At 53.8% G+C, this 12,927-nt stretch overlaps 1 protein-coding gene across 3 annotated transcripts in view; it reads right to left on the reverse strand.

The window, feature by feature from the left end:
* ASB10 (ankyrin repeat and SOCS box containing 10) overlaps positions 1 to 12,927 on the reverse strand; it is a 17,149-nt gene continuing 4,222 nt past the window's right edge. For 2 of the 3 annotated variants that reach the window (XM_005205953.5, XM_002686976.7), the window contains exons 3-6: positions 10,643 to 11,162; positions 6,251 to 6,364; positions 5,815 to 6,000; positions 5,329 to 5,667 (exon numbers count right to left, since the gene is read on the reverse strand). In XM_005205953.5, the coding sequence (XP_005206010.2) occupies positions 5,815 to 6,000; positions 6,251 to 6,364; positions 10,643 to 11,162 (820 nt within the window). In that variant the 3' untranslated portion in view covers positions 5,329 to 5,667. Of the gene's footprint in view, positions 4,866 to 5,328; positions 5,668 to 5,814; positions 6,001 to 6,250; positions 6,365 to 10,642; positions 11,163 to 12,927 lie in introns of those variants that run through there. The other variant, XM_015470830.3, reaches the window with a different exon arrangement.

The raw sequence follows: 12,927 nt of genomic DNA on the forward strand, positions 1-12,927 counted from the left end.
AACTCTGGATCTCGGGGAACTTTATTCATATTGGGAGTGTCCTGTTGGCTCATGTCAGGCTGATGTATTCAAGTCAGCACCCTGAAAGACACTGCCACCAAAGAGGGACAGAGAGGGTGGGACTTGCTTTCGTTATGCTTGACTGGCAGTGCATGAGAGGCCGAGGGAGAAGGGTGTGGTTTCCACATGGTCCTGATCTGTCTCAGGCTCTGTCTTGAAACTTCGCAGAGATCCAGTCCGGAGGGACATGTCCATATGGAGGAAGAAGAGGTGCCTTACCTCAAGTCTGCGAACGCCAGTCACTACTAAAGTACAAGGGTAATCCTTGTCCATCCTCCTAAAGGTATTCTGAACCCTGTGTAAAATTGACCAAGTACTGCATGGTACCCATGTGGAAGACCAGACTTCAAAAATGTATTAAAAAGTGAGAGGTCAGTACTTGGGGTGATGACTTTACAGTGTTGGGTAGATAATAGAATCTTATTGACTTGAAAAATTACCAAGGCAACTTTGGGGCTACAATCACTGAAATTAAAGCTGTATGAGTATTAACACCACCAATCAAATACAGCATGAAGGAAGAGCCTTTTTTTTTTTTTAAGTAACTACATTCACTTTTTGCATATGTAAGAAAACCACCAAACACAAAATTCCAAAAGTTCAAAAGTATATATATATATATATATATTGAAATCTCCTCCCTGACTAGCCAACTAGTTCCCCCAGTAAAGGGCCACTTTAATAAGTCTGTCACTTTTTGATGGGATGAAATGGATCAAGTGTTGTCAAGGATTCAAGGTTAAAGACCCTCTAATCTTGAAGAGGTTGATCATCTGGTTCAAGCCAAGAATGCACTGCCCAGAACTACACTCTGTAAAGTGGAATTCTCTGCTCAAGCTGTCACAGAGCGTAAAGGCTTAAAGCTTGTTGCCAACAAGTCCCAATGGGCCACCAACTCTGAAATAAGGCGCGTGAGACTTCCGGGGCTTTGTATGGCTCTGGTGTGGTGTGTGTTTGTGAGATACTGTATTTGGTAATCCATTTATATCCTCAATCTGTTCCCTTGCCATGCTGGGGTCATGAAGTGTGACTTCTGCACAGTCCTTGACATTCAGTAGCTGAATTAGAATAAAACCCTCACATACATAGTGGCAACTGAAGCAGCCCATTTCCTTTTCCTGCCCTTTCATGGACCGTGGAACTGAGGCTGCATGGTAAATGGAAAAGAGCACTGGTTGGATTAAAAAAAAAAAAAAAAAAACCCTAAAATTAAGTTTCTGTTCTGACTCCTCTCTGGGCCATGTGATCTTGGCCCCCTTTTGACTTAACTTCTCCACCCATGAGCGAGAGCAATTAATATCTACTCTGAGTTTCTCAGGTGGCACAGTGGTCAAGAACCCACCTGCAATGCAAGAGATGCAGGAGAGGCGTATTCAGTCCCTGGGTGGGGAAGATCCCCTAAAGGAGGAAATGGCAACCCACCCCAGTATTCTTGCCAGGATAATCCCATGGACAGAGGAACCTGGTGAGCTACAGTCCAAAGAGTTGAAAGAGTCAGACACAACTGAGCGACTGAGCATACACTCTGTCTTGTCAGAAAGCTCCTGCAACAATCACGTGAATATAAGGAAATACCCTTCAAAATGAGTTCTTCCTTCACTAACCGGACAAAGGAAAGCAGAGTGGTCGATTATGGACGTTCCTCCTATCAGTGGCTCTCCAAACACAGCTTCTAACTGATGGGAGATCAGTACCAAGGACAGAAGCTGTCACTCTCAAACCTGAAAGGAGCCGCCTCATTTCTCTACTGAGAAGAAAACTCTCTGGTTCTCCTATTGAATCCCTGGACAGGCCCGTATAAGTAAGCACCTCCTCTCAATGTCTAAAATGGAATGCTAAAAATGCTTCTTTGGCTGCCCACGTGCTGACTTGTCCCATCTAACTACTCACCAATTGGGGAAATTCTGTACGGAAGAATTTTAGTTTGAATCTACCCTCTCTGCGTGTGCCTGTGTCGACCTCCTCATCTGGCCACCCGTTCACGGACTGGGAGCCAGCACTCAGAAAAAACAAACAAACAAACGAAGTACTCTTAAGTCAAATCCAAATACACCTTCGCCTCCCCCATTGGCGGGCGAGTGTCCACTGACGGTGGGGAGCTTCGGGCTCTGTCCGCGGATACCCTCTGGTGGCAGCAGCGCGCAACTGCGTCACCGCCAAAGAGGCGCGGAGTGCTGCAGCGCCCCCTAGCGTTAGTCCGGGAGACACGCGGAGAGCAAAGGAACCGCACCAGGTGAGCCGTCCAAGGGCCAGCGCGCTGGGCGCTGCAGGTGCCTTCACTGTGAGTGCACCGATTGGGGCGGGAGGGGCGGGTGACTGTTGTACGCAAGGGTCTTAAAGCCTAGCAAACACACGTGTAGTTTCATGTATGTTGGCTGTATCCAGGTACTTGAACTCTGCATATCGTGGGGTTAAATGTGTGCCGATTGTGTGCCGCGCACGTGATACACGCGGGTAGGTTGGTGGTGGGGAGGTCCGCGCTCCAGTGCAGGGCGGAGTCCTCACGGAGGCGTGAAATTGGTTTGGAGCAAACACATTACGGAAAGCAATTACCGGGGAGAGGTTCTGGGCCCGCGGGACCCGCAGCCAGGAGGCTGAGGAGGAAGCTCCCTGGCTTGCAAGAAGTGTCTGGATGTCTAACCCCAGAAAGGACCTTCCCAACACTGCCCTGCTAAAGGGAGAACGTGCGAAGCTGGCCAGCAGCCTCCTGTATTGACCACTCCACATCGCCTTTCTTCCCTTATGCCCTACATTCTTAAAAGGCCTCCTGCATGAACCAGTGCTCTCCAGATATGGCCAGAAATCCTCCCCCTTTCTTACCACTTTTGGGGAGGCACTCCGATTTCTGTGCAGTCTTCCCAGGACCCCCTGCTGCTCCTGCTCTCCTTCCTCCTTCAGGCCTTCAAATCCTGCTCCCACAAGTCTTTTGCATTCACTACATTGCCCTTTGTATCTGAACTCGGTATTCACACACTTGTTTCTCAGACTAGATGGAAAATTCTCAGACTAGGGTGGGAGCAGGTCTCATTCACAGCCCTGTATCTAGTGCCTAAAACCTGGGACTCAGGAAGCACAAAATGAATGATGTGGATGCAAATGAACTAGAATTTCCATCAAAATGCATATACAGGACTTTCTCAGAAAAGTCATCCCCATGAGAGTCAAGATTCTCTTGGGACAGAGCTTTAAATATTTTTCACATGCAAACACATGCATTCCCCCCTATTTATATCCTTAGGCCTGTCCTCATCCTTGGATTCCAAATTCATAGATTTAAATGACCATGTCACACAGCTTCTTTGCTATCTGTAAGAGGCAGTTCAAACTCAACATCTCCCAAACAGACTTTCTGACTCCCCTGCCATCTGCCCCTTTCTTATCTTTCCCACCTTAGCAAATTAGTCCCACCCTCCATCCAGTGTTGCTCTGCCAAAAAAAAAAAAGGGTGGAGGAGTCATCCTGGACTGTTTTCCTTAAGCCTTCCATTTCTACTCCATCACCAAGTTCCATGGAGTCTCCAGAAAGGATCCCAAGTCTCACCCACTGCTTTTCCATCTCTGCCAGGGCTCCTGAAGTAGCCTCTGAACTGGTCTCTCACGCTTCCTCCCCACCTCTTCCCTCGCCCAAGCCACTCAGTAGCCAGAGCCATCTTTCAGAATACACATCAGTTCATGTCACTTCCCTCTCTCCCTCACTCCACTCATGTGGCTGGCTCCTCCTTGTCACTCAGGCCTCAGATTAAATGTCACCTACTCAAAGAGGAGGTGTCCATGTCACCTGCGCTCAGCGGCTGATCCGCTCTTGGACAATCACCAATGAAACCCTCTGCGGAGGTCTTATCACTCTGAAACTTTCCCGTCTGTTTGCTCAGTCTCTGTCACAATTGGAGTGAACTTTCTAGTGGGGACGGGAGAGCCAGGCCTTTGTGTGGCCGGTGTCCTGCCCACCGGAGGCCCTCAAACCCCTGCTGAACCAATGAATGGAATAAGGGGCATTCTGCCCAGGTCCCACGCTGGGATAAGACGGGGCTCCCGAGGACGGGGGCGGGGGAGGCCCCAAGCCGTGAGCGAAATCTGTGCCTGTCCCAAACCGCTTCCTGATTTCTTCGCCTGCGCCCACTTCCCCTGGGAGGGGGCCCTGCGGGGTCTGGCCGGGTCTGGACCGTGTACAGCCTAGGGGTCAGGCCTCAGTCAGCCACTGTCCCGACCGCTTGTGGGCCTGGGTCCCAGGCGCAGCCCTTCCCGTCCGGCTGTTCCCGCGCCCTACAGCTGGAAGCCCACGCGGGCCGGTCAGCCCAAGGGCCGTGAGGCCGGGTGGGAATCAGGGCCCGCTCACCTCGGTGATCTCGAGATCGTCTAGGACTTCGCGCCGTCGGTCCATCTCAGGCCACGCCCCCTCCGTCTCCCACCCTCTAGGCCCCTCACCTTGCTGCCTCGCTCCTAGCGACTGGTGGGAAAAATTGCGAACTCCGGCGCCTGCGCATCCTGGGCCGCTAAGAAATCTGTCCGGCGACCTTGACGTCACGGGTCACCGTGCACTGGATTGGCTGCCCCGTGGCTCCGAGCAACGCCACCTCCCTCCTGTGGTCGCAGACGGGCTCCTGGCTGTTGGGACTGCCTGTTCTTAAAATCCCGGGACTCCAAAGACCCTCAGGGACCCTCTCCTTCTCTCTTGTTTGACAAATGCAGAAGCTTGCGTCCAGAGCAGGAAGAGACGTCTGTTCCGCAAGTTAATGGCAAAGCTGGGACTAGAACCCAGGGGTGTTACGTCTCAGCTCAGCTCCCGAACCCAGGTGTACATCCGACCTATGGGACAGGCAGCAGGCAGAGTTTCAGCTTTTCTAAACCTGCGTCTTTCACTCTCGCCTGGTCCAGGGCTACGCCAAGCTGGCTGCCCTGTGCATCCACCTCTGGTTGTCTTCCTGCCCTCACTTCGCTGCCCAAGCCTGGGGCTGCCTGTACCGCCCTGCCCCACAGTCCGCCCGGCCTCATTCCACAGCCTCATTCTCTTTACCCAAGCCTCTTTGCTCCCCCGTCCTCCCGCTGGCTCTCTTTCAGGCCTTTTCTGCACTATCTCACCTGATGGCTATTCCCCCTCATCGTGGCCAGAGGGTCAGGTCTGCCTGGGATCCCTCAGTAGCTTGTGGAGGCCAAAGGAGGCAGGTGATAGAGCTGGCACCATGGGGCAGATCCAAGGGACCCCATAAATCTGCCCATCTCGGGTCCCCGTGAACCAGCCAGCTTAGAGGAGGGGCTATTGGAGACAGCATCCAATAACACAGGCCTGCATATTTTTAATGTGAGCACAGGGTTTGGACAGTCTGGAGGGGGCCTCAGGAGACACTCCCTCCCCCGGGAGAGTATATATCATTTGCCATGAGTCCTAGCTCTCTCTCCATCAGATGTCACTTGGCCACCTGGTCCGTCTGCCTCTCCTGGGGGGAATGACAGCACTCCTCCCTGTGGAGTTGGGCCTCCTGCTGAGAGGGCCACCTCGGCCTGAATCCGTTCAACTCAATCCCAAGTCCCAGGCGCTGTGAGCAGTGGGCTGGCATCCCCTAGGGTCTGGGGCATCTGCTTTCAGACTCCCTCAAAAGGCAATGGACATCTGGAAGGAGAGGGGTGGATTCAGAAAGGTCTGGTGGTCTGGGGAGTTCTGTCTAGGGCCCTGCCCCCACGTTTATCTTGCCTTGGACCCATTTCCACCCCCTCTGGCCCCCAGCGACTGGGGCGGTCTGCAGAGCCTTGGGCTCACCTAGTAGAGCACATCCTCGAAATCCAGCTGCAGGTAGCGGAGCAGGCGGGGCGGCAGGGGCAGGCGAGGCAGGGCGTGGGGCAGGCAGGCCGCCAGGTGGGCACGGAGCGCACAGCGGCTCAGATGCTGCAGCGATCTGGGCTGCCTCACCAGGGCGAAGAGGGAGGAGTAGAAACGATGGTGCTTCTGGGGGCAGAACGAGGGGCTCAGAGGGAGCCCTGGGCAGGGGGCACCTGCTTCTAAAGTGGGGGGCGGGGTGGGAGTCTCCAGGAGCCTCTTAGAAGTCAGGAGCATTTCAGGTATTCACTCTGAGTTTTCGTTTCCTTAGTAACTTCTGTGGGGGCCGAATGGGGGAACCCACAGGGCTTCCCTTTAGGAGCTGGAAGTCTCTTGGGGCAGGCTGGGTGACTGTGTGTTCAGGGTCCGAGAATCTGACCTGTAGAGTTTCAGGAGGCACCAGGCCCACGGCGTCCTCAGGAAGCTTCACGACACTGTAGGTGTTCATCAGGACCTCAATGGTCCGCGGGGACGTGCACCAGCGCTCCAGCACCTGCAGGGGGCAGAGCTGCGTCAGTGCTCCAGGGGTTACCACACGCGGCTGGTCCCTGGCGGAACAGGCCTGGTGACGAGAAAGCCAAGGAACAGCTATTGTGGGTTGAACTATGTCCCCCAAGAGATATGCTGACGTCCTGATCCCAGTACCTAGAAATGTGACCTACATAGAAATAGGGTCTTTGCAGATGTAATCAAGGTAAAAATGAGGTCATTAGGGTGGGTCCTAATCCAATATGACTGCTGTCTTCATAAGGGAAAACGGACACACAAGGAGAATGTCATGTGATGATGGAGGCAGAGACTGGAGTGATGTGCCCACAAGCCAAGGCACGCCAAGGATTGTGGACAGCCACCCGACATTAGGAGACAGGCCTGGCATAGATTCTCCTTCTGAGTTTCTGGAAGGAGCCAACCCTACCTACACTTGGGCTTTTCGAATGTCCAGCCTCCAAGAACTGAAAGGGAATACATCTCTATTGCTTTAAGCCTCCCAGTTTGCAGTACATTGTTATGGCCATGACAGGAAACCAGCACAACAGCTAGCTTTTCTACTTTGCGTAATTTATGCCAGATATTTTCTTAGCACTTCACGTGTGTTGACAATTCTCAGCCCTGCCGGTATGGACTGTTGTTGTCCCCATTTTACAGACAAGGGAAGCTTAGGCACAGAGAAGTAACTTGCCCAAGTTGTGGTTGCAGCCATCCAAGGCCGGCGGTGTACTCTCTGCCCTTAACTACTTCCTTCTCCTGCTCTCCTATCTGCCTCTACAAGGCTCTGTGCTGCATCTTCCTGGGTGGGAAAGCGGTCCCTAACCTGAGGCTGGAGCTCCTGAGCAGACAGAAAGGTCAATCACGTATAAGGCAGAACCCGCTGGTGCCAGGGGAGGGATGGAGACGGGGCAGGAGTGCTGGGTGGTCCACGAGGGATTCACAGAGAGGGAAGCTTGGGCTGTAAAGGCGAGGAGAGCATTTAAGAAGAAGGAAAGAGGCCAGCAGACACCTGATGTGGGAGTGCGCCTAGGATCAAGCTGCAGCCGGGTTCATCTTTCATTCTTCCTTTAACAAACATTTACTGAGGGTCACTCTGGGCCAGCACTGGGGGACCCAGCTGTGAGGAGGAGACACAGGTCCTTGTCATCTGGGAGCTTCTCTTTCTGAAGGAAAACTTGGGATTTCCCAGTGTTTAAGAATCCACCTTGCAATGCAGGGGACGTGGGTTTGCTCCCTGGTCAGGGAAGTAAGATCCCACATACTGCAGGGCAAATAAGCCCGCGTGCTCCAAGAACACATGTGCCTCAACGAGAGAGCCCATGCACTGCAATGACTGAGCCAGCATGCCACAACCAGAGAATGCATGCTCCATGACAGAAGACCCCACGTACTGCAATAGAGCTCTCGCGTGCCACAAGACCCGAAACAGTCAAATAAACAAATATCGAAACAAAAAAGAAGGAGCACACAACACATTAATAGCCACTTACGTATATGCCGCTACAAAGAAAATAGGCTCAGGGGCTAAGTGCAGTCAGGAGGGCACGGTCCTAGATGGGTGGTCAAGAAAGGCCCGTCTGAGGAGGTGGCCTGTGCTGTGAGGGGCGAGCCATGCTGGGCAGCAGCTTGTGCTGGGCCACCGTCCTCACGGTCAGAAAGTCAGCCGTGCACAGCTCGGACATACCCAGGAACCATCATCTGCTCCAAGCCTGCACCTGATGCATGTAAGCCGAATCGTGCTTCAGCCACTCTGTCTCTTGCTGTTTCTCAGGCAGTGGCCCTGGACCTTCCATAACACCTGAGAACAGCTGAGAGCAGTCACTCGGGCAGCGTTCCTGAATGTAAGCTGCGCACACTTGCATGTAACACTAGGGTCTCTAATACCCCTGCCTGCAAGGAAAGGAGACCTTTCTGCCTGGCAGGCTGGGAGTGCTGCACGTGCTGGATATTGCTGGGCAGTGGGAGCAGGTGGAAGGCCTTGTCCAGGGAGAAAGCATCTCACACACCAGAGTCCCTCTGCTTCTGTCCCTGCATCTGGGCAGTGCTTACCGGAACCGCCCCAGTTCGTCTGCCTGGAGCAGGCCTCTTGGTCTCGCTCCTTCTCAGAGCTTCGGGCTGGTTATGTATAACTTTCCTGTTCTTACCTGCTGCTACTGCCTGCCGCTTATGCCAGTCTCTCTGCCCTTCCCAGGCCACTCTGGGAGTTCTGCCTCTGCCCTCCGCCCGGAATACCTGTATCTTCCTCCTCCATCTCTCCAAGCCCTGCCCATCCCAGGTCCCACCCCCTCCAGGAAGCCTCCTGCGGCTATTCTAACCTGCAGCACTCCATCCCTTGTCTAAAAATCCCCTACATTGGGATCATGCCCAACAGCTTCCCAAGTGCTTTCATCTACATTATTTAACTTTAGAACAACACTGGCTAACTAGCGAGGAGCAGTATCTCGAGGTTAGGCCTTGTCCAAAGGGCTTGATATATGTGACTCATTTGTTCTCACACTAACCCGTGAAGCAGGCATACTGTTATATCCCTATTATAAAGAGGAAAACGGAGAACTGGAGAGATTGAAGCAACTTGCTGATGGTCACACAGGTAGTGTCCTTGGCTCCAGAGCCTGTGTTCTCAGTTGCCATCTACCTCACGGGGTTGTTGGGAGGACTGAAGAAATCCATGCGTCTAAGGTAACACACCTTAGAACAGGTCTGGAGCGTGGTCAGGGCTGTGTTTGTTTCTATTGTTCCCACTAAGTTTAAGTCAAGACTGTATCACACGCAAGGAACAGGGGTTCAAAGAATCCCAGGACTTGCCTAGAGTCACATGAACAAGCATCACAGCCAGTCCCTGGCTCCAGTCTGAGCACCCAGACCAGCATGGTGGCTTCTGCAGCACTGGCTGGGGGCTGACAGTGGTCACCGGTGGGCCAGGGAGAAGCTCTGCGCTGGAGGACAGGCAGCCCAGCCAATCCCAGAGCAGCTACAGGTTGTGGGAGATGAATGCCAACTGTTTGATCACCTGGGATACTGTGGAGCCCAGATGAAGGGACGAAGGGGGCACTTTGCTGTGTTGGCCTGTCCCCAGGGCAGTGAGGACAGAACAGGGCTGCAGGGGCGGGCAGTGGTGTCCCAGAATATCCGTTCGCTGCTCTGCCTTCTCTTCCCACCCCCTCCCCAAAGGGGAATCATTAGCTGTCAGAGCCACTGTCAGATTACCAGGAATTGCTCCTCTCCTAATTATCTGGTGTTAATAGGAGATTAATTAGTGTTAATTGTTGATTTTCTTGTATTTTCCCAAAGGGGAGACCAATCTGCCGAACTCTCGGGCTGTTTAATTATTTGGCCTTGCTTAGGAATCTACACAGATGCTTCTAGGTTTATGAGTGAAGGGGAGAGGTGGGGATAGCAGGGAGCGTCCAGGACTGGGCGGGGCTGGATGGTTCAAGCCCAGAGGCGGGTGAGGGACCTGCACGCAGCCTGCTGCCCTACACCCATCCTGACCCAGCCCCTATGAGAACCAGGGTCCCCACCCCGGGGTCCATCATCCTCCGAGATATTATATAGCCCTTTCCAGACACAGCACAGCATGGACAGGGTCCCCTGCCAGGGCATCGGTAGCGCATGTCTTCCGCCTGAACCCGTCTCGGGGATATTAATGTTAAATATAAGGCAGAGATTGGAAATTGACAGTGAGTGTGTTTTCTTTGGTGCCAGCATAACAGCTGCTGGTGCCCCTGGTGCATGTTCTGCTAAGCTCTCACGTCCATCTGCAGATGGTCAGGAGGCCTTGAAGCTCAAGACCAGGCTTATCACTCTGCCCCGGGCCAGTGTTTCCTGTGACTGGAGTTTCTCTCTGAACGGGTCCCACTGTCAGGGGGAGCTTCCTAAACGCTTCATTCATCAGCTCTCTCCTCTGAGGAAGAAACTAGCCCTTTTGGCCCCCATCAGACCTGATTCCTCCTGTCTTTTCAGATCCTTTAGAGACCGGCCCCTCCGCCCTCGGTTCACATTCATCACCCACGCACGTATACACACACGCACATGCAAACACGTGGATATGCACAGCACGCAGTGGATGTACATGTGCGCAGGCGCACAAGCAAACATTCCCCACCTGCTGGTGTGCGGTTTGCGCCCTGCTGGGCTGGGCTTTCTCGACGAAAGAAACGAAGTACTGACTCCCCCGCCCCCCGGTCTGGAGCTACCTACATCCAGAGCAACCGGGCGCCGATCGGGTCTCCCCACACCCCTACCCCGCTCTCGCGGCCCTCCTTCCGGCCCCACCCGGTACCTTGGGGAGAGCCCCTGGCCACACGCGGACGGCACCGTGATTGAGCAGCGCGCGCACCGTGCGCTCCGGGCTCTGAGCCAGGGCCGCGGCGGGCCCCTGCAGAGCGCAGTGCAGGGCCGTGTGTCCCCCGTAGTCCATGGCGTTGGCGCCGACGCCGCGGGCCAGGAGCAGCTCCACGACGTCCGCGTGGCCGCGGCGACAGGCCAAGTGCAGGGGCCGTTGCCTGTCCTTGTCGGCGGCGTCGGCGTCGGCCCCAGCGGAAAGGAGCAGGCGGCACAGCTGGAGACAGCGGGCCGTGGTGGCCTCGGCGTCGGCGGGGGACATGCAGCGGGCGTCACAGGCGGCCAGCAGCGGGGTCCAGCCTTCGACATCGCGGGCATCCGGGCAGGCCCCGCGTCTCAGGAGGAGGTCCGCCAGCTCCACGTGGCCCAGCCGGGCGGCTACATGCAGAGGGGTCTCCTCCTCCTCCTCCGACCGACCATCCACTTTCGCCCCAAATCTCAGGAGCAGATCGGCGCACCTAGTAAGGGCAAGACAGCCGTGGGGGAGGAAGAGAGACGTGCAGACCTTCGCCCCTGCATGATTGCTGGTGTGAGCAAAGCAAACCCCGGACACCCTTGGGCGGCCCTGGTGCTGTCTGCCAGTCCCCTTCCAGCCTGCCTCGCACTAAGATCCTGGCAACATTCTGCAGCATCTCCAGTGCCCTCTCTCAAGCCCCGTGCTCTCGGCAGGAGAAGTGCCCTAAACCCTGGATGGGAGCAAAGGCGCCAGCAGCCCTTGCTCAGTTAGAACAGGCGCCTTCTGTGGGCACCACATGCCCTGACTTGGTTCATTCCCAGGGCGGGTTCAGATGAGGACACTGAGGCCGTGAGGGTGGAGGGTCTTGGCGGGTTCACACAGCCAGTGAGGGAAGAGTTAGCATTCCGGTCCAGGGGCACCAGGATGGTTGGAGGGCTCTGCATGCTGGAACTGGAGTGGGGAGGGACCTGAAAGTGGGCACACATGGAAATTGGGGTGGTGGGAGAAAGACCAACAAAACCAAAATTGGCCAGCCAGATTTGCAGCAAAACAGTCCTCTTAGAAGACTGTGTATTACTATTACTGCAAGGACCTGTGCCCCAGAATTCAAGGCTAAGGGAACTCAGTCTCTTTGAGCTCCGGCAGAGCTGTAGAAAGGAGATAATTGCTAATACCTAGACTCAAGAGGTTGTTGTTAGTACCGTATGAGACAATGCCTGAAAAACTATCAGCTATGGGAAATAGATGGGGAAACAGTGTCAGACTTTATTTTTCTGGGCTCCAAAATCACTACAGATGGTGACTGCAGCCATGAAATTAAAAGACGCTTACTCCTTGGAAGGAAAGTTATGACCAACCTAGATAGCATATTCAAAAAGCATAGACATTACTTTGCCAACAAAGGTTCGTCTAGTCAAGGCTATGGTTTTTCCTGTGGTCATGTATGGATGTGAGAGTTGGACTGTGAAGAAGGCTGAGCGCCGAAGAATTGATGCTTTTGAACTGTGGTGTTGGAGAAGACTCTTGAGAGTCCCTTGGACTGCAAGGAGATCCAACCAGTCCATTCTGAAGGAAATCAGCCCTGGGATTTCTTTGGAAGGAATGATGCTAAAGCTGAAACTCCAGTACTTTGGCCACCTCATGCGAAGAGTTGACTCACTGGAAAAGACTCTGATGCTGGGAGGGATTGGGGGCAGGAGGAGAAGGGGACGACAGGATGAGATGGCTGGATGGCATCACTGACTCGATGGACGTGGGTCTGAGTGAACTCCGGGAGCTGGTGATGGACAGGGAGGCCTGGCGTGCTGCGATTCATGGGGTCGCAAAGAGTCGGACACGACTGAGCGACTGATCTGATCTGATCTGAAGAATTGAAAACATCGATGGGCAGCGGAAGTGGGTGGTATAGATGGTGCTGGATCATGGGGCTTATTGTATTATCCTTATTGTATTATCCTGTCCACCTTTCTACAGGTTTGAAATTCTCCATAATGATTAAAAAATATTTATTGATTGATTTATTTGTTGGCTGAGCTGGATCTTAGTTGCTGCATGCAGGATCTTTAAGTTGCACTATGCAAACTTAGTTACAGCACGTGGATTCCCTGACCAGGGATCAAACCCAGGCCCTCCACATTGGGAGCACAGAGTCTTAGCCACCAGATCACCAGGGAAGTCCCTCCATAATAATTTTAAAAATATGTGTACTTAATCAAGGGGCTCGGAGAAGGCAATGGCACCCTACTCCAGTACTTTTGCCTGGAAAA

Source organism: Bos taurus, chromosome 4, assembly GCF_002263795.3.
Source record: "Bos taurus isolate L1 Dominette 01449 registration number 42190680 breed Hereford chromosome 4, ARS-UCD2.0, whole genome shotgun sequence".
Lineage (NCBI taxonomy): Eukaryota > Metazoa > Chordata > Mammalia > Artiodactyla > Bovidae > Bos > Bos taurus.